We start from the raw sequence: 20,234 nt of genomic DNA, 5'->3' as shown, positions 1-20,234 counted from the left end.
TATCTCAGTGCTGTCTTCCCTTTGTTTTTTGCTGCACTTCTTCATCACAGCCTCCATGCACAGGGTAAAGGGAAAAGCAAATGTAAGGTGGTGCCAAGCATGACTGCACAGAGGTAATTTCCCAGGGTTAGTTCTGAGCTGTCTTTGCATACTCCTAAGGTCAGTATTTGCGTGATTAAAAAATTAATTGGGATTAATCATGCTGTTAAACAATAATAGAATATCATTTATTTAAATATTTTTGGGTGTTTTCTAGATTTCTAAATATATTGATTTCAGTTACAACACAGAATACAAAGTGTACAGTGCTCGCTTTATATTTATTTTTTATTACAAATATTTGCACTGTAAAAACCAGAAGAAATCATATTTTTCAATTCACCTAATACAAGTACTGTAGTGCAATCTCTTTATCATGAAAGTTGAACTTACAAATGTAGAATTAGGTAAAAAAAATAACGGCATTAAAAATAAAAATGTAAAACTTTAGAGCCTACAAGTCCACTCAGTTCTACTTCAGCCAATTGGTCAGACAAACAATTTTGGTTACAATTTTCAGGAGATAATGCTTCCCGCTTTGTTTACAGTGTCACCTGAAAGTGAGAACAGAAGTTCGCATGGCACTGTTGTAGCTGGCATTGCAAGATATTTATGTGCCAGATGCGCTAAAGATTCATATGTCCCCTCATTCTTCAGCCACCATTCCAGAGGACAAGTGAGCATGCTGATGATGGGTTCTGCTTGGTAACGATCCAAAGCAGAGCAGACTGATGTATGTTCATTTTCATCATCTGAGTCAGATGCCACCAACAGAAGGTTGATTTTCTTTTTTGGTGGTTCGGGTTCTGTAGTTTCTGCATCTGAATGTTGCTCTTTTAAGACTTCTGAAAGCTTGCTCCACGCCTCATCCCGCTCAGATTTTGGATGGCACTTCAGATTCTTAAACCTTGGGTCAAGTGCTATTGCTATTTTTAGAAGTCTCACATTGGTACCTTCTTTGCATTTTGTCAAATCTACTGTGAAAGTGTTCTTAAAACGAACATGTGCTAAATCATCATCCGAGCCTGCTATAACATGAAATATATGGAAGAATACAAGTAAAACAGAACTGGAGACATACAATTCTCCTCCAAGGAGTTCAGTCACAAATTTAATTACCGCATTATTTTTTTTAAGGAGCATCATCAGCATGGAAGCATGTTGTCTGGAATGGTGGCCGAAGCATGAAGGGGCATACAAATGTTTAGCACATCTGGCACGTAAATACCTTGCAACGCTGGCTGCAAAAGTCCCATGCAAATGCCTTTCTCACTTTCAGGTGATGTTGTAAATAAGAAGTAGGCAGCAGTATCTCTTTAAATATAAAAAAACTTGTTTGTCTTAGCGATTGGCTGAACAAGAAGTAGGACTGTGTGGACTTGTAGGCTCTAAAGTTTTGTGTTTTGTTTTTGAGTGCAGTTATGTAACAAAAAAAAATCTACATTTGTAAGTTACACTTTCACAATAAAGAGATTGCACTTCAGTACAAGTGTATGAAGTGAATTTAAAAATACTATTTATTTTGTTTATCATTTTTACAGTGCAAATATTTATAACAGAAATAATATAAAGTGAGCAGTGTACACTTTGTATTCTGTGTTATAATTGAAATCAAATATATTTGAAAATGTAGAAAAACATCCAAAAAATATTTAATACATTTCAACTGGCATTCTATTGTTTAACAGTGCGATTAAAACTGTGATTAATTGCAGTTAACTCATGCGATTGACTAAAAAATAATTAATCGACAGCCCTCGTAAATACCACTTATAGGACTGAAGAAGCATTTTGATTTGCATATAGACAATCTAAAATCTTTAATAGCCATTCAATTTAGCTGGATATACTTTTTTTTAAAAAAAAATGTTTAAGTTTAAATGAATAACAGACAACAAGAAAAGCAACCAGACATAATAAAGCAACATTTTTTAAAGGAAGACCTGTGCTCTCAGGTGCATACCTACATTTGTATACGTGCAATTTTCATGGTTACATACAGAGACTAGCTGATTGTGTATGCAAATGGATAGTTTCCTGAATAGCAGTTCTGGTAAATGGATATGCAAAAGCGTGCACCCAGTTGAACACACATTTTTTGCAGGCCTCCTTTTTGAAAAATATGGCCCATACTATTATCATTTAGAAATACAGATGGGACAGATCAGTTTCTCAAAAAACAATAATCATAAATCTCCCAAAATGTTGCACATTTAGGCATACATACATACTGAGGCATTTTAATAAGGTGTGAAAGTATTTTTGAAAATGGTAGTACATACTTTATGAAATGTTTGGAATGGGAAAAGTTTTTCACAGAGTTGATAAATTCCAGGTACATTCAAAGTGTTCTGTAAGCCTTATGATCTCTAGGTTTTTTTCAGGGGTGTTTGAGATAGTAAGTGTCCAAGTCATTTAGCCTTGGATGGTGGGTGGATTTGTTATTCAACACTTAGCTGCTAACACTGGTTTCTTCCATCCCACATGCCTGCAGTACACAAACTTCTTTAATCAAAAAACACCTTTAGATCCATTTTGATTTATTTTTGAGCATCTGTATCTTGAGCACATTAGGGCTGCTATGATCCAGGGTTGTATACATAGCTCGGTATTTTTTTCCCTTTAAAGTAGTAAGATTTCCACACTCCCCTTTCATTCACTTAAATCCATGTAGAAATAATTTAATTCAAGATTAGTGTTACTACTGAGAACAAATGTGACCATGGAGAAACACCTACTTTCCCTTTCATAGCTTGCAACCACAGCAGCTTGTTCTGCATTCAAGTCAGATTTCACAAGCTAAGCAGGTTAGGTCAGTTCAGTAGTTGAGTCGGAGATCTCCAACATGCATCTGATACAAGTGCTGCAGCAAGTGCTCTTGCTGATTCATCAGAGTATCTGCAAAAAGAAAAGGAGTACTAGTGGCACCTACAGCTCAGCTGTAGCTCACGAAAGCTTATGCTCAAATAAATTGGTTAGTCTCTAAGGTGCCACAAGTACTCCTTTTCTTTTTGCGAATACAGACTAACACGGCTGCTACTCTGAAACCTATCAGAGTATCTGAGTATTGAACTAATACTGCAGCACTCAGGTGCTAGGGGGCACTCTGCTACTCTGTCTTCCAAATGAGATGTGAAATCAAGGTGCTGATCACTAGAAGTCACTAAAGATGTCTTGGAACTTTTCTGATGGGCAAGGCTCTTAATCCCAATTTCCCAGACAAATAATAATTTGGGTAATTACATTTTGTTTTGCTACGCTATTTTTCACTTTCTTTCTGAAAGTGTTGTGTAATGGTTTTATGCATTACTAAACATAATAGTGTTTCCCATCGGAAGTGGCTGAATTTCAGTGGTGGATGAAGTAACCCTGTGTATGTGTGTGTGTGTAATATGTACCTCAGTTTGTATTTAAAACACTAAAGAATTATTTGTGGTGAAAGGTGCTATATAAATATAAGAAAATATTCCTTTTTATTAGGGCAGATGGTAAGATACACTGACACTCATATTTATTTTAGTTATAATGCACGAATTGGTACTCAAAACTGTTTTTATAACCATTTCAAAGACAGTTAATATGCATGAAGAAACAAAGTCATTATCTCATAGTTATTATTTGAAATACAAAAAATAAATTGCTTTTTAAAATTTTCTTTTCCCACTTATAAATAGATTGCACTTTTCCAGCCTTTTTTAACTGAGTCCTAAATAGATAACACGTGAGTTAGAAAATATGCAGTTTTATTTAATAGGATTTTTGTTTTCGCAATTAATGCAGCTATCAGGCATGATACAGTAAATACTTGTCTTACAGTTGTGAAGCAAATGTCCAATTGGGAAATGGATCTTCAAAAATAACCTACTGGAAAATTGTTTAAAAGTATTATGGTTTTACAATCTGTTTGTACATATAGGAAATAAGTAATTTTAAAGCACAGCTGATTTTAGGGATTCATAGATTCATAGATATTAAGTCAGAATGGACCATTATGATCATCTAGTCCGACCCCCTGCACAACGCAGGCCACAGAATCTCACCCACCTACTCCTGCGAAAAAACCTCTCACCTATGGGATGGGATAACGTGTATGGGTGATTAGGAATCAGAAATTATGGGGCAGGTGCTCTTCCTCCATTTTCTGCAGGAAACGCCAGCTATTTTCCTTGTCTTGCCAGTGAGCCCTCACATAGCACAGAAATGTTTCAGTGACGTGGAGTGTTACTTGCACTACAAGGAGGAAGCCCTGTGCTGAGTTCATATGCATTGCTTTCCCTTTCCCTATAGGTGGTGCTGTTTCCAAGAGAGTTACATGAAGGCATTGGAGTGAGAGAGAGAGGAGAGCCACAAAAGGAATCAGTAGAAAGGGAAACACTGAAGATAAGGGAGGAGAGGAAAGATAAGGGAGAAGAAGAAAGCAAGCGCAGGGGAAAGAGGGGAGACAGAGGAATTAGGAGGGACAAAAAGAAAAAAAATTAGAACAGGTGACAGACATTAAAAAAAAGGAAGAAAATGAGAAAGTAAGAGTGAAGGGAGGAAGAAGAAAACCTGAGAAACAAATTATCTCTCCTACCAGTAACAGCTGTTCATGTTGGTTACTGGCAGGAAGCACTACCTGCATAAAGGCCAGTTCAGTCACCAGGAAACGTCAGGAACCACGATGGTGAAACCTCATTCGCCTCACAGTATGCTCTGAGACTTCTTGTCAATTCAGTCCATTCTGGGCTACAAGTACATGAGACCCCTGTCAGCCTTGTGAGCAGTGGACTGGGGTTCAGCAGCACCTATAAGCGTAATAGGAGCCTCAGGGTGGAGTGATGGGGATGTCCAGCGTAGGCATGGTTTCTACAGAACCTGCACAAAGAAAGGGCATGTGGGATAAGGGAGAAGAAGGTGCTGAATTTTGTAAATATGAATCTATAGGTGTTTGAAAGCTCATGTGAAGAGAGAAAAAGTTTATTTTTGCCCTTCAGTCCCAATTTGGTGCTTGTTTTGAAGGCCCCCTGCCCTCTTACTTGCTGCTGATCTTCTAGCTTTGTGAAGTTTGTTGGCCCTCAGACTGTGTGATTCACTCAGGGCGGAATGCTTTGCCCCCCTCTTGATGTGGAGGGTGGTAAAATAAAACTACAAAAGTCAAAGCTCTCGACACTCCAGCATATGCAGAATACTGCTGCCCATCTCCTCTCACCTAAGAAGCAACATAAACATATCACCACCACGTTAGATTGCTAAGCTGTCTTCCCTTTCATTTCAGCATTCTGTTTAAATTGCCTTCGTCTTTTAAAAACACTTCACAGTCTTGCTTACTCGAGTCTGCCTCACTGAATTTGTTTCTTACTATGCTCCTCTTCCTCACTCTGTTTTGTCCATCACTGGCCTTCTCTCTTTCCTGTTAGGAAATCTCCTTACTGTTGTGAGAGCCTTATTCTTTATAGGAGAAGGAGCCTTCACCCGCTGCCGTCTGGAACAGTTTTCTGTCTCCCTGCCTCATTGACTCTCAGTCTTGTTTCAAAACTCAGCTGAAAATACATCACTTTCTCCCATTCCTGTCTTTCTTCCTTTTCTATTGTTTGACCTGGAAGTTGCACTCTTTATGTGAACTGTATGGAGCATTTTGGAATATTGTTTATGTGACAGATGCTACTCACAGTGAAGTATTGTGTTACGCTGCCTCCAGGTCTGCTCTTGTTCCCGTTGAAGTCCATGGCAAAAGCTCCCATTGGATTCATTGTGGGCAGGCTTGGCCACAGTTTACATTACTGGAGCTCTCAACATCAACCTTTTGAAATAATAAAATAAATGGTACTTCCCTGGATGGCCTCTTCCCATACATGGGCTTGTGCCTGCCATGGCTGGTTTTCAGCTTCCACAGGCTGGGATTTCAAAACATTTTTCCTTTGGCAGTAATAATTTATTTCCTCTTTGTTTCTAATTATGTAGTTGTGAACATGGCAGTCTCTGTTCACATATCAATGTTATCTGTGAGGTCAGCAAAGCTCTGGGAATCTTATATGTTTAACTTGTGATTCAGAGCCAACAAGAGCAGCTCATGTATTTTTCTGTGGTGGGGATCCCTAATCTGGCATTTTGAGTGTGCATATATTTAGGGTCAAATCCTGTCTTTTCCTCTGTGGAGGCTCCATTTGCAGTGGGACTGGTGGAGTTCTACTGCACAAGCAGGTGGGGGCAAAATTCCCAGTGGTCACGCAGGGAAGTGCTCATCTGACTTGTGACACGATGCCCAGTGGTGGCCTTGCAGCACCATGCAGGGCCCAGAGATACACTACAGAACACCATTTCATCCCCCACCACCCCTGTACAGACATGGGGTTGGGATATTATTATTCATATTTATTAAGGCAGTGTCTCTGGGCCAAGTGAGAATGGGACCCCATTGAGCTAGGCACCGTGCAGACACAGAGTAGTAGACGGTCCCTGTCCTGAAGTGCTTACAGTCTAAATAAACAAGACAGGGTGAAGGAAGGGGCAGGATCCACAAACAGAGTGAAAATGTGATGGTGGCAAATGTCTCATTAATTCCATGTTATTTATTTATTTAGGTGGGTTTACTTAGAAGGGGATAAGGGGATGGAAAGAAAAGGAAAGGTCAGGGAGAAGAGGCTAAGAGGGGTAGGTGTGGAGTGAAGCTGAGGTGAAGAGACTGTGGGGGAGGGGGAGGGCTAGAATAAACAGTCAGTCAGCACAGGCCAGAGAAAGTCCAGACAAAGGTAGAAAGTTCTCTGAAAATTCAGTGATCCCTGCTTTGGCCGCTTATGTTCTTACAAATGGAGTCTCTGCAATTCCCCTCACCCGCTTCCCCAGGCCACAAGGGAGAGGGCACCACTCCTAGTGCTCCCAGAGTGTGTGTGTGTAGGTTTCCCATGCACAGTTCGGGGTCCAGGAGGGTGCTGTGGAGAGGGGTGGCCCTGGCTGGCCCCACTCCTCGTCGTCCATTCCTTCCCGCCACCCACCCCCGATTTGGCTGCTAGTGCTTCTGTTTCTACTGTCTGGAGTCTCTCTATGCCTTGAGGGGGAGATTTGCCTCTTGTATTTGCTAGTACCTGGCCTGGCTACTAGGACCAGGCAGTGGCAGATTATTTCTCCTTAGATTTTTCTTAAAAAAAAAAAATGGTAGGGCTCCATAATTGTAACCCAAAGACTATTTAAAAAAAAAAAAGGCTTGAGGTTGGCCTGCAGTTGTATGCCTATGTTAGCATTCAAAATTACCATGACTGCTTTACTCACAAATCAGATACACATGCAGGTATCTAATTAGACTGCTGCATATGAAATCACCCAATTTGGGTATGCAGCTGTGGTAACTGTATTTATAAATGTAGTTGAGTCCTTGCATGTGTGCCTAAGGTGCCTTTAACAATAACAGAAAAATAGCTAGGCAAAAGAAAAAAAAAAGACCCTGTATGTAGGTTAAATCCATAAAAACTTCATGGCTCCCCAAAACAACTTTCTCCCACTTCTCTAAATGGACTCTGCTTAATTGTCCCTCTATACTAAGCTGATCTTCCTCTGGTAAACTCACTTCCTTTTTCCGTCTCCTCAGCTCCCAGATGGTCCCATAGGGCCAAATTCAGCACTCACACCAAAACTGAATCTGATTCTTGACTTCTCATTGACGTGCTGATGCATTGGACCATTTCAGATTGCCAGGCAGGGATCATAAGTGTTACTGTTTTTTATTAGACTTTAACAGTGTGCTCTGGGCTGTGCAGAACATACTGAAAACATGGTCCTTCCCCTAAGGAGTTTGCAATCTGAAGTAAACAAACTATACTGTTAAGACAAAAACAGCATTATGCAAGGCTATTGTTAAAGGACTGCAATCAATTTTTTTTTACGTTAAAAAATGTCCTTTCTTAGAGGACCTAAGGATCCTATTTGACTCCACTCATGATGGTAAGATTGAGTGTGTTGGACCATTGGTGTAGAATGTTTTCATGAGATTTACCATCATACTGTTACAATGCTAGATTTAATTTTTGGTTGGTGCCTAGAATCTGAGGCTAGCAGTGTGAATGTAAGTTTTTAGGTCTATATTATTTGCTAATGTCCCTTTCAATCTCCAAGGTAAGTAAGATATAACTATCATGTAGTAAACAGTGTGCCTGAATAAAAACAAGTTCATTCCTTCTTGAACAAAAAAAAAAAAAACCAGTGAGGAGGTGGGAGGAGAGGTTTGGCTCAAAATCTCAACTGCATTGAAATTCAAATTCTGGGAAATTGTTCTCTAACCTAGAAGGTAATTTGCTTTTTTTACTCATAGGTCTCTTAAGTTGGTACTATTATGTGACCATGCCAATGCCAGCATCCACCTTTACTATTGCTGTTGGGTGTTGGACAGAAGTTAAACAGGAATCCCACACAGCTGACGTCCAGATAAATAATGAGTTTTCCTCTCTGTTTTCAAGGGCCGATCTCAGGTTGGTAATTAGGATATTACTAAAAAATAAACATTTGAGTGAACATTCCATTTATTCTGTGAACCATGAAAGTGAATCGTCTTAGCAGAGGGACCACAGCAGAACATGTCTAATCAGAGTAGAAAGAAATCGTAGGCAAGTAAGTCGAGGGGCAAAGGATGGGCCAAGGGGGTGTTGCTTATGTAGAAAAAATTAGGTTAATGGAATATGACAATTAGTTTCTACATGTGTTCAGCCTAGTTAACAGAATATTTAAGCTCTGCACATTATCTCCTCTTCTATAACCGTCTGCTTTGCAAAATCCTGACATCCTTTCTGTTTTCATTCAGTTAAGAACTGAATAAAAAGTTTCTTGCCTGTTAGATTGCTTTGTAGGTTACTCAAGCTGTTTTGGTTCCAGTTACTTCTGTTTCCATACAGATTGTGAATATGTCACTGCTTAAATACAGTAATCAGACTCTGCATATTGAGGATAAAATGGTGATTTCTTAAGGGGCTCTTAGGTTAAGCATTTCTGCTGGGTCAGTGCTCTCTTAATTCTAACAGCACTTCCTCGTGAAACTTTAGAGATGGAGCTTTTCTCTTTTTCTTTTTTCTTCCCAAAAGTGAGATATGAAAAATGCAGTTTGAAACTTTGAAATTTTATGCATTTAGATAAGTTTTAGGAATCATTGCATGTTTACCTATTGTGACAGGGTCAGGCCAGATGGCTATAGGAGAGTAATTTTATTAATTCCTGATTCTTTGAGGTTTTTATTAAATATTGTGAAAGAGAGAAAAATTACACACATTACATAAATCAATACAAATATTACATGTTTATCCAATGTGACAGGGTCGGGTTAGACAGCTATAGGAGAGTAATTTTTTTTTTTTAAGCAAAAGTGTTTTTTTATTTGCATAACACAAGTACAAAACAAAACAACAGCATATGCAATGTGTAACACAGCAACCAATCACAATTGTTTTCTCATTAGCTTCAGGGGAGGGAAGTGTTCAAGCTTGCCTGGGCCCAGAGCGGGGGGCTTCCTCGACTCTCATGGTCGTCCACCCTTCTGAGTTACCTAGTGGTCCAGACCGAGGGGGCTTCATCGACTCTCGAGGTCTGCCACCCCCTCGAGTTACCTGGCGTCATGCACGAGTGTCACCAACAATGCCCTCCTCTGAAAGCACCCAACAAAAGGGGCACGCTGTGGGGTGTACAACCCGCGGGGGGGCCACATGCACCCTCATGTGAAAGGACCCCTCTAAGGTGGTGGTGTCCGCAGCAGCAATGGCTGGGGCTCCTTACTCTCTCCCCCAATCAAAGGGTCAAAACAAAGGGAGCCGGATGGGGACACCTAGGAGAGAGCCTCAGACAGAGCCCACTGCTCCTCAAAAGCATCAAGGGAGTCAGTGGATGCCGCCCAGAGGAACTCTGCCCAGATACGTGAACGGACTGAGGATCGGAAAACGGCCCCACAGTCACAGGAAACTCCATCGGCTAACCTCCTCTCTCTGGTTTTATAGATGGCCGTTTTAGCCAGGGCCAGGAGGAGGTTAACTAGGAGATCCCACGACTTTGTGAGGCCATGGATGGGGAGTGCATAAATAAAAAGACGAGGGGAAAATTCAGCCAAAAACATAATAAAAGATTTGTGAGGAGCCGGAACAGGGGCTGCAGCCTGGCGCACTCCAAATATATGTGCACCAGGGTTTCCCTCACACCGCAAAATGGACAAGTATCTGGGATGGGGTTGAACCACGCCAAGTACGTGCCCGTGGTCACAGCTCTGTGAAGGAGCTGCCAACTGATATCCCCAATGGGCCTTGGAACCAAGGTGGAATATAGGCTGGCCCACCGGGGCTGCTCACCCTCCAAAGGTGGCAGAAGGTCTCGCCACTCTATGTCGGGGTAGGACACTAGGGTGAGGGCGTGAAGGGTGTGGAGTACGAGCATGTAATGATGTTTCCTTGGTGAGGTTTAGAAGCATACTGGCTGCAGTTCATGCAGCCGGCTCGCCGTAAAGGGGTGAGGGGGTCGATTGGATCTGCAGGGCAGGGTTCCAATTAAAAGGTCCGGCGGGCCTGGGATAGAGGGTGGGCAGGGCGTGCCTGCGAGCAGGACCCGGTCGAGGTAAGCTCGAGTAGCGGGCGGCAAAGCAGCCTTCACCTCCTGAAGTTTGCGCCGGGGGGGTACGAGGTCTGGAGAGCCCCATGCGCTGAGCGAGCATCAGGGGATCCAGCCAGTCTCCCCAGTCGTAGTTCAGGAGGTCTCCGACTCTCATGACTTCTGCCAGGATCAGGCTCTGGCACACCGAGCAGGACTCTGCCACGTGCACATGGAACTGGGGGTTGTATAGCAGGGTCTCCGCGAGGAGATCTGCCCCCTCAGTGGCCGCCACGGACCTGGTCATTAAAAACCTTTTCCAAGTCCGGAGGAGGTCCTGGTAGAAGACCGGCAGCCTGGAGAGGTCTCGCAGAAGACCTCCTGAACAGAGATAAAACAGCTGCCGGTTATATTGGAGTCCTCGGATGCGGCGCAGGATGGCATGCGCCAGTATGCTCCACGCTGAACTGCCTGCACTATAAAGGAGCCTCTGTAGGGCCTGGAGGCAGAAGACGCAGACCTAAGTGTGCAGACACTTCATTCCCTGTCCTCCTTCCTTCAGGGGTAGATGAAGAACCCCTACAGGGGCCCAGTGCATTCCTGACCAAAAGAACCCCAGAATCGATGTCTGGAGGTTGGTCAGGAAACCTGGGGCGGGGACCAGGGTGTTGACCCGGTACCAGAGCTTGGACAGGATTAGTTGATTAAGCATCAGCGCTGTCCCATGAAGGGAGAGACATAGGAGTAGTCCCGTCCATTTCCGGAGCCGCTCTATCACCCTGCGCTCTAAATTTTCCCAGTTCTCCGGCGGAGAGGGAAGTGTGGCAGAAAGGTAAACGCCGAGGTAGAGCAGCAGACCCGTGCTCCACCGGATGGTCTGAAGCGTGGGTGGGAGGGAAGCTTTCCTACCGCCAAGCCACAGCTCTTGACCCAGTTGACCCGGGCAGAGGAGGCTGCCAAATAGATGGCTTGGCAAGCCTCCACCCGTGCCAAGTCACCCAAGTCCTGGACCACGAGGAGCACGTCATCAGCGTACGCCAACAGGACCAGCCGGCTCCCACAGCACCAACCCTGTCAACCTCCTGCAGAGGAGGCAGAGGAAGGGCTTGGTCGCCAGAGCGTACAGCTGGCCCGAGAGGGGGCACCCCTGCCGTACTCCTCGCCCAAAGCTGACCGGTTCGGTCAGGGTCCAGTTGAGCTTAACCAGACACTCTGTGGAGGCATACAGCACCCGGAGAAAACCCACAAACTGGGGTCCGAAGCCAAACGCTCGCAGAGTGCTCAGGAGGTAACCGTGGTCCACCCTATCGAACGCCTTCTCCTGATCTAGGGACAGGAGGGCAAACGACAGACCGTCTCTACGCCTGAGTTCCAAAAGGTCCCGAACCAGAAATAGGTTATCAAAGATACTGCGGTCCGGGACGGTGTAGGTCTGGTCTGGGTGGATCACATCTGCCAGCACAGACCCTAGCCGCAGCGAGATTGCTTTCGCTACGATTTTGTAGTCCGTGCTGAGGAGCGAGACAGGATGCCAATTTCGTAAATCGCAGAGGTCCCCCTTCTTCGGCAGTAAGGCGAGCACAGCTCGCATGCACGAAAGAGGGAGGACCTCGCTCTGCAGAGACTCGGCCCAGACAGTGACTAGGTCTGGGCCGAGGACGTCCCAAAACACGCGGTAGAACTCCATGGTCAGCCCGTTCATGCCTGAAGACTTATTAGTGGGCATACGACGGAGGGCTTCCAAGAACTCGGCCAGAGACAGAGGCAACTCTAGCCGGTTTCGGTCGCTCACGCTGACCGTAGGGAGCTCCTCCCAGAGCACTCTGCAAGCACCAGGGTCGGTCGGATCCAGGAAGAAAAGACTTGCGTAGAAGGCTCGGGCCCTCCTGCATGTCTCCGCCAGTTCCGTGAGGGGGTGCCGTCTTCTGCCAGGAGGCAGGTGACGTGTTTCTTGGCCCCCCTCGTTTTCTCCAGGGCATAGAAGAAGCGGGAGCCGCGATCCATCTCCCGAAGGAGGCGGATGCGGGATTGAACAAAGGCACCCCGGGCCCGATGGTCCTCAAGGGCCCGGAGCTCCTCCTGCTTCTCCTGGCACACTCCGCAGAGGAGCGGGTCCTTGGCGTTGGCGGCCAGACACCTCCAGCTCTAAGACCTCCCGTTCCAACTGCTCTATCGCCGCATTTCTCCGTCGGCTGGTGCCCCGGGTGTAGTCGAGGCAGAAAAGCCTGGCGCGCATCTTCCCCGGGTCCCACCATCGCCGCGCCTAGGGAAAGACACGCTGCTGCCCTCGCCAGGCCAGCCAGAATTCCCGGAAGGACGTCACAAAGTCCTCATCCTCCAACAGGCTGTTGGTAAAATGCCAGTAGGCTGGCCCCGGCCTCTCCGCACAGAGGGAGGCTGTCATGGTGGCTAGGTGATGGTCAGAAAATGGGGCCAGCCGAATGCTGGAGGAGTGGGCTCGTGAGAGATGGAAGCGTGATAAATAAATGCAGTCCAACCGGGAGTGGCTCGACCAATGGGTTTCCACCTGGACAAAGGTGAACGTGGAAGTGTCATCTGGGTGGTGGTCATGCCAGATGTTTACTAGGGAGTGATGTTCAACTATCTCCCGGAGGGTGTCCACGGCGGCCGGGCTCTGCTCGGTCCCTGAGCGGTCTTGCTCCTCGAGGGTAGTATTAAAATCCCCTCCCAGGACCAGGCACTCGTGAGAATCTAAGGTGCCGAGGGAGGTGGACGCCTGCTGATAGAATTGCAGCCGCTCCGGGCCCGACGTCGGGGCATAGACATTAACGAGGTTAACCACGAGCCCCTCTATACGGACCTGGAGGTGCAGCAGGCGACCCAGCACGGCCTCGGCGACCCCTAGCACCTCGGGCATTAGGTCAGGGGAGAACAGGGTCCCCACTCCAGCCTGCGAAACAGTGGCTTGGCTAAAGTAGACCCTATCCCCCCACTCCAGTCGCCAACTATCTTCAGCGTTCGGATCCGTATGGGTCTCCTACAGGAAAATCACAGAGTACCCTCCCTCCTGAAGGAAGGAGAGCACTTGGGACCTGCGGAGAGCCATCCTGCAACCCCGCGTGTTCAATGTTGCGATGATGAGAGGTGTCATGGGGAGGGCCGGGGGGGATCCTCACTGGCAGGGCTGCTCGCATCCCGCAGTGGGCCGCGCAACAGTCCTTGACCCATCTCCTAGGTGAGTAATTGGTCACGGAAGATATGGACCCGCCAGTAGGCCACGGCATCCTGCTTCTCCATCCCTTTACCTTCCCCCATAAGGGCCCTTGTGGCCCGGAGGATTTGAAAAAAGTCCCCCCATCGCTGGAGAGCAAGTTGTACCTTGCTGCAGGAGCCACAGACAGCCTCTAAAAACTTCTGCAGCTCTCCTCGCAGCTCATGGTGGGGTGGGGTTACAGTTTCCCAGTTGTTCCCCGGCGGCGCCCTTGGTGCAGCCCTGTGGCCCACTAAAATGGGCAAGCAGGGTGTAGACCCCTGACGGGGTGCCTGATGGGCTGGAGCTTCTAGGCCCGCCTCAAGCCCTGGGGCGATAGGGGGCGGTGGAGGGAAAATAGCAGCCCTTAATGGGTCGGGGCAGGAGAACACAAAGGCCGCTCCCTGGGGGTCAGCGGTTGGAAAAGGGAAAGAGACAGCCCCAGGGGCAGCGATAATATCGCAGGAGGTAGACTGGATAGGGGCAGGGGCAGAGGCGAGGTTCTGGGTTTCGGGAGGCAAGTAGCTGGATGGTGGTGTGTCCCGATCAGGCTCGAGGGTTAAAGGGGTGGGGAGGGAGCTCTCAGTGATACCGGCTGCGGGCTCTATGGTGGATTTAGCGGCCACAGCATCACGAGGTGGATTATCTTCTGTTGGGTCCCCACCTAGGAAGGAAGGCGATTGCTCCGCACCAACGGGGGGTGCCCCTGGCAACTTGTGTCCTGGCCGCGTGGCGCTGGCTGCCACCTGAGCAGGCTCGGTGGTCGTCAGCGGGGTGCTGTCAGCGGCCAGGTCGATGAAGGAGTCCAGGGGCTCCTCGGAGGTGGGAGCAGAAGCAGTAGTTAGGGGGAGGGAGCATGGGGAAAAGAGGAGTGGAGTGAAGTCGCCCAAATCGAGGTTTGCTGGCAAAAGGTCGTCCTCCCCCGGGCAACCGGGGTCAGATCTAGGGCCTCAATCTCCTCGAACATGGAAGAGAGGACACTTTCCGTCACTCCGGGGTTCTCCCCGCTGGCACCCGCCCCGATGGTTGCCTCAGGGTTCACAGGGGCTTCGGGTAGTGTCAGGACAGAAGGGGCTTCCTCAAGGGTCTAGGACGGCAGGGTCTCCCGTGGAGGGGAGACACTACGCTCCGGTGCTACCACGTCTTTCCCGGCTGACACCGGTGGATGGGATGCACTTGTGGGCAAAGCGGAAGGTTCGGCATCGGTGCCCCCCTTCCTGGTCTTCCAGGGGGCCTCCGCCTCGGGTAAATGAGGCGGAGCTCGAGCCTTCCGCTTGCCTCGCTTCCCCTGGACTAGGGCCCAACCCTCCATGGCATCATCTGGGGGTTGGTTAGCAGGGGTCCTGTCAGTGGGTAAAGGCGATGGCTCAGGGACTTAGGGGTGGGATGGTGGGGCGGCATAAGGGAGGGAGGATTCTCCCTGGGGCAGGCTCTTCCCATGCCTGGTGGTATCTCTGCCACACCCTCCTCTATAGGCCCCACCAGAGCCTCCCGCTCATCTGGGCGTTGTGGGGGAGGTGCCCCTTGGGCCTGAGTGGGAGCAGCGGTGGTCCGAAGAGGAGGAGGGGCGGGTTCAGGTATCGGGCGGCCAGGGGCATCGGCAATGACAGGGCCGATGTCCTGCCGGGTCTCGGGGATCCCAGATGCCCCTCCTTGCCGGGCTAAGGGGTAGTCCCTCCGGACATGCCCTGATGCACGGCAGAGGTAGCACCGGGCTTCCCCCATGGAGAAATACACCCGGTAACGGGCCCCCTGGTTGGGGACTAGGAAGGACCCCTCGAGCGCCTCTCCATCACGCGCCGCCGACGGCAGTAGAAGCTGCACTTGACGGCGGAAGGAAAAGATGTGACGAAGGGTGAGGTCCTTGCAGCCCAACGGGAGAGGGCTGATAACAGAAACAGGTTTCCCCAGGGTGGAAAGGGCGGGTAACAAGGCAGCATTGGGGAGAAAAGGAGGGACAGAGGTCAGGACCAGGTGGATGCCCAGGTCCTCTAGTGGCTCTAGGGGGACAAACACCCCCCCCCACTGCCAGGCCCCTCTCCACCGCTTCCTGGGCAGCAGCCTCCGATGCCAAGAAGAAAACGACCTTCCCATACATTTTGGAGGCCGCCACAATGGCCGAGGGCCCCACCACCCTCGCCAACGCCCGCATGTAGGTCTCAACGTGGGGCGAGGCGGGCACCAGAAGGCATCAGACACCGTGCTTCTTTGTCATGGTGGGAAAGGGGCCCCGGCCGCTATTGATGGTGGTGGAGATGGTGGGCGGGAGAGATGATGAGGCGGCAGGCGGGGGGGCTGCCGCCGTCCAGGCATACATCCTGGGGGCTGAAGGAGGGACAGCTGCAGAGCTGGTGGAGGGGGTAGCCGGGGAGGACGCCATGGTTGGTGGTGGGACTGCAGCAGTGGGGGTGGCCCCTGCCATGGGGGGCCCCGTGGTTTTAGCGTCGCCCTTCCCCTTCTTGCCCTGGCCTTTCCCGCCAGCTGGGGGGTTCCCTAGAATGTGGGGAAGCGATGGGCATGGCAGTGGCGGAGGTCACCCCGGTGCCCTCCATTGCCGATGCCCCAGCAGGGGCGGTGGCAGGTGATTAACAGGAGTTGGGGTCAGGTAGAAAGGGACAAGCTGTGGGGTGGACAATTCGGGGGGGGAGGGCACATGAACCACCATACGCTTGTCCAGAGAGTCCTGTTTGGTTGGCTGGTGCTTCTAGCCCACAGTGAAATCAGGGCGAGCAGCTGAGTCCAGAGGCAGATGTTAGCCAGCAAAGATGGTAGAGTTGGGGGGGTGAAGATCGTATTGTGGGGGTTGGGAGGACACAGATGGATCGGGGGGCAGCTCCATGCCACACCCCCCGTGTCCCTACAAACACAGTTAAGACACAGTCAAGACACAGTCAAGGCCTCCCCCCACGTGAGAGCACAGTTCGAAAGTTACTCAGTCTTAGGCCTCCTCCACGGCGATTTGTAGATTCCCTGGGCGGTGTTCCTCTAGTGGACTGCTTTTTCTCTGTTTGTTCCAGGTTTTCTTTTTTGCATTCCAGAAATGCCAGAGCAAGTGATAAGAGTCCTCTCGACAGGAGACGGATCCACAGACAAACAGCAAGCGGCTGGGTCTGGGGGCTGGGTCCTTCCACTCCCCCGCTTCAGGGAAGCGGGTCGGCAGGCCCCCCCCCACTCTCGGGGTGGGGGGTTTCAGCTGGAGCAGCACCATGTCTGAGGGTAGGCGGGGCGGGGCTAACAGCCAGCTGGCAGCCGGCCAGCACTCTAGGAACAGCAGAGAAAGAGAAAAAAAACAACAAAAAGAAAAGAAAGAGGGGAGAGCGTCTGGCCCGGTCAGGGGGGAAGCTGAAAGCAGGGGCAAAAAGCAAGGAAAGCCCAGGCCAGAGGGCAGCAGCAGGAGAGCAGGCTAAGTAGGTCCCTTTTCCCTGGGTAAGGTAACAGGGAAGGTTCCAGAACAATCAGGAATCTTCTGGAGACAATTAAGACAGACAGGCTGATTAGCTGTAGGTGTTCTAATCAAGGAGCTGCTAGAATCAATTAAGACAGGCTAATCAGGTCACCTGGGTGTTGCCGGCACCCAGTGCCAAGAGGCTGAACAACAACTTGAGTGGTTCGTTACCCGGTGTGGTACACCCAATAATCACAAGGGGGTGGAGAAGCAGAAAAGTTTATTTGCAGCTGTAAAAAGGTACAGGGAGAATAAAATCTCAAATCCTGCACACAGAGCAGGAAGTTACACAGGCTTTTGTACATCCTTTTTCCCAGCATACTTATCCAATAGCAAGCTGCCCCAAGTATCCATATAGCCAGCCAATCCAGTTCCCAGCTAGTTCCCTGATTCTCTGTATCATTTGTTAAACTATACATAAAGCAGCTTTATTCAGCATTGTTCTTCCATATCTTCCCTGTTTGGCCTTGCTTAGTTTCAGGCAATCTGACTCTGCAACATATTGTTGCAGAGCCTCAGCATAACTGCTGTGTTTGCCTCCAGGTGGGGGGGCCAAGGACACTTGGGCCTAGTACGCAGAGCTGCTGTGAGTGCCTCCAGGTGGGGAGGGGGGGGGCAAGGACACCTGGGCCTAGTGCGAGGGGGCTTCATCGACAATTGTGGTCTTCCATCCCCTCGAGTTACCTAGTGGCCATGCCCCAGTGTCCCCAACAACTCCCCCCTTTGAGAACACTCAACAACCTTGGCTCTGAGTTTTCTCACTTGGGCAACTTATTTCTTTACAATAGGACTTTGCATAAGCACTTTGTGATAGCCCTGAAGAGAGTGACTTATTAACTTTTGCAAAAGGGCCCTAACACATGATACTGCACAGCATAATACAAGCAATACAGGAAAGAGAATTTTCAATAGCAGGCTAAATAAACCACCAAGCCAAGACGACAAACCCCAGCCTGAAAACAAGGTTTGCAACCAATCATTCTCTGGGGCAGTATAAGCAGCCTGTGCTCCGGCTCGGGCATGGGCCTCAGCCTGTATCACCTTTTCATAGATCTCCTAACTGCTATCATTTACATATACACAACATCGGGGCCCGATGAGGGCACAAACCCCTCCTTGGGATGCCAAGAGATAGTCCAAAGCCAGCCTGTTTTGGAGGGAAAACGTCCTGAGTTGCTGTATCTCTTTATTTAATTTTTTTACTGCTGACCCTAAATCACTAACCGAGTCCTCTAACTCTAAGGCCACCTTCTCAAGTACCATCTGCAGTCTTATAGTATAGTGGCCTATGCATGCCATGGCTGGCCCGGTAAACAGTGGCGCTATTCCCCGTACAGAGCACCCTACAAGCTTCTCGGTTGTGAGGGGATTCTTCATATTGCCCTCCAATGCTGTAGTCAGTCGCCGCAGGGTCTTTTCTCGTGACTCAACAGAGGTGTCTCGGGCATTTCTAATCTTTCCCTTGGGCAGTGTGGCAGTTATGGAAAGATGAGGAACTCCATGAGCTATATAACAACTACCTGTCCAGTTGGCTGGCAGCACCTTGTAAGCCTTTCGGCCACATACAAAATAGTGACCCTGTAGGGCCCAGTAAGGACTGTTTCTTAAGGGGATTCCTGGGATATTTAAGGCTGCTTTTCCAAACAGTTCATATGCCCCTAGGGGGGCATCCCATCCTCCTGATTGGGTATAAGTGGGGGCATTTCTAATTGTGCCGTTCAAATTACACTCGCCATAGGGACCACTACAAACCCACCATTGGCTTGCTACATTGGAGATGTTAACTGGACGGCAAGTTACATTTCCAAACCCCTTTTTTGTGATAAGATTATTTGTAAGAGTTTCCCTAAAAGGGGAGGAACCATTACACCCACACTGTTAGCCTCCCCTGTTGGTCTTTATCCAATACCCATCAGCCCACTGTGTAATAACACAGGAGCTTTTTCCCACAGGATGCCCATAGTGATCAGATTGGTTTCGGGTAAAACATAACACTCCCTCAGTGAGTACTGCAACTGAATATTCCTGGTCCTGATAGGCGGCCTGCTGTAAAGAGGTCTTGTTCCAGAACGGCGAGTCCGTTCTTTACTGCTCTTTGGTGGTGGCTAATTCTGCTAGGGTCAAGGGCAGCATGTCAAGGGACATTCCCGTTTTGGGGGATAGTTGAGTTGGAGCACATACCCAGCAATCAGTCTGGTTTGTTAAATTAGCAACATGGTGCGCAAGCAAAACAAAGGAGTTATGCTCCCGATGTGCACAGTTTGGAAATACCAATACAGAGAATAACAATGTTACCTAATTAATTATCACCAGAGTCTTTCCAACCCAGGGTCTCCAGTACCTGGGTGGGCCCATTTTAGCATTAAGGTGCCCGCTATTTGTGTCTTTTAAACAGTAGCTTTAGCCCGAGATAGGCACTAGATGAGGAGTCAGCAGGTTGGACGGTCCACTGTTCTGCTGACGAGGGGGCGGGTACTGCCTTCAGACGAGAGTGATGGATCCAGTTCTTGTGTCCCTCGATCTTTGCCGCTGTATGGGAGATCAGCAGGACGGTATAGGGTCCTTTCCACTTTTCCTGGAGAGGCTCGTCTTTCCAGGTGCGAACAAGCACAGAGTCACCAGGCTGTAATGAGTGGATGGGAGTGTCCAAGGGGAGAGGCTGGGAATCCTTGGTATACCTGTGAAGAGACAAGAGAACAGCAGACAGGGAACACATATACTGTGACAAAAAAACATTACCCAACTCCCATTCCCCTGACAGAACTGGGGTGCCATTCATAGGCCATGCCCTTCCAAACATAATTTCAAAGGGACTGAGCCCTAATCTACCCTTTGGGAGAACGCGGATACGGAGTAGGAAGAGGGGCAAAGCATCAGGCCATCGCAGTGAGGCTTCTTGGCACACTTTTGAGAGATGCTGTTTAAGGGTCTGATTGGTACGCTCCACTACACCACTGGCTTGCGGTCTCCAGGGCGTATGGAGTTTCCAGGGGATCTGTAAGGCATGTGAGA

The 20,234-nt window shown here is 48.6% G+C and overlaps 1 protein-coding gene across 10 annotated transcripts in view; it reads left to right on the top strand.

Annotated features, from left to right (window-relative positions):
- Positions 1-20,234, top strand: part of AOPEP (aminopeptidase O (putative)) — a 387,210-nt gene that overhangs the window by 87,808 nt on the left and 279,168 nt on the right. For all 10 annotated transcript variants that reach the window (XM_073344962.2, XM_073344964.2, XM_073344963.2 and 7 more), the window contains one exon: positions 8,321-8,477. In XM_073344962.2, the coding sequence (XP_073201063.1) occupies positions 8,321-8,477 (157 nt within the window). The remainder of the gene's footprint in view (positions 1-8,320; positions 8,478-20,234) is intronic.

Source organism: Lepidochelys kempii, chromosome 5 (assembly GCF_965140285.1).
Source record: "Lepidochelys kempii isolate rLepKem1 chromosome 5, rLepKem1.hap1, whole genome shotgun sequence".
In the NCBI taxonomy this organism is placed as follows: domain Eukaryota; kingdom Metazoa; phylum Chordata; order Testudines; family Cheloniidae; genus Lepidochelys; species Lepidochelys kempii.
This window is presented reverse-complemented; position numbering and strand designations above follow the sequence as displayed.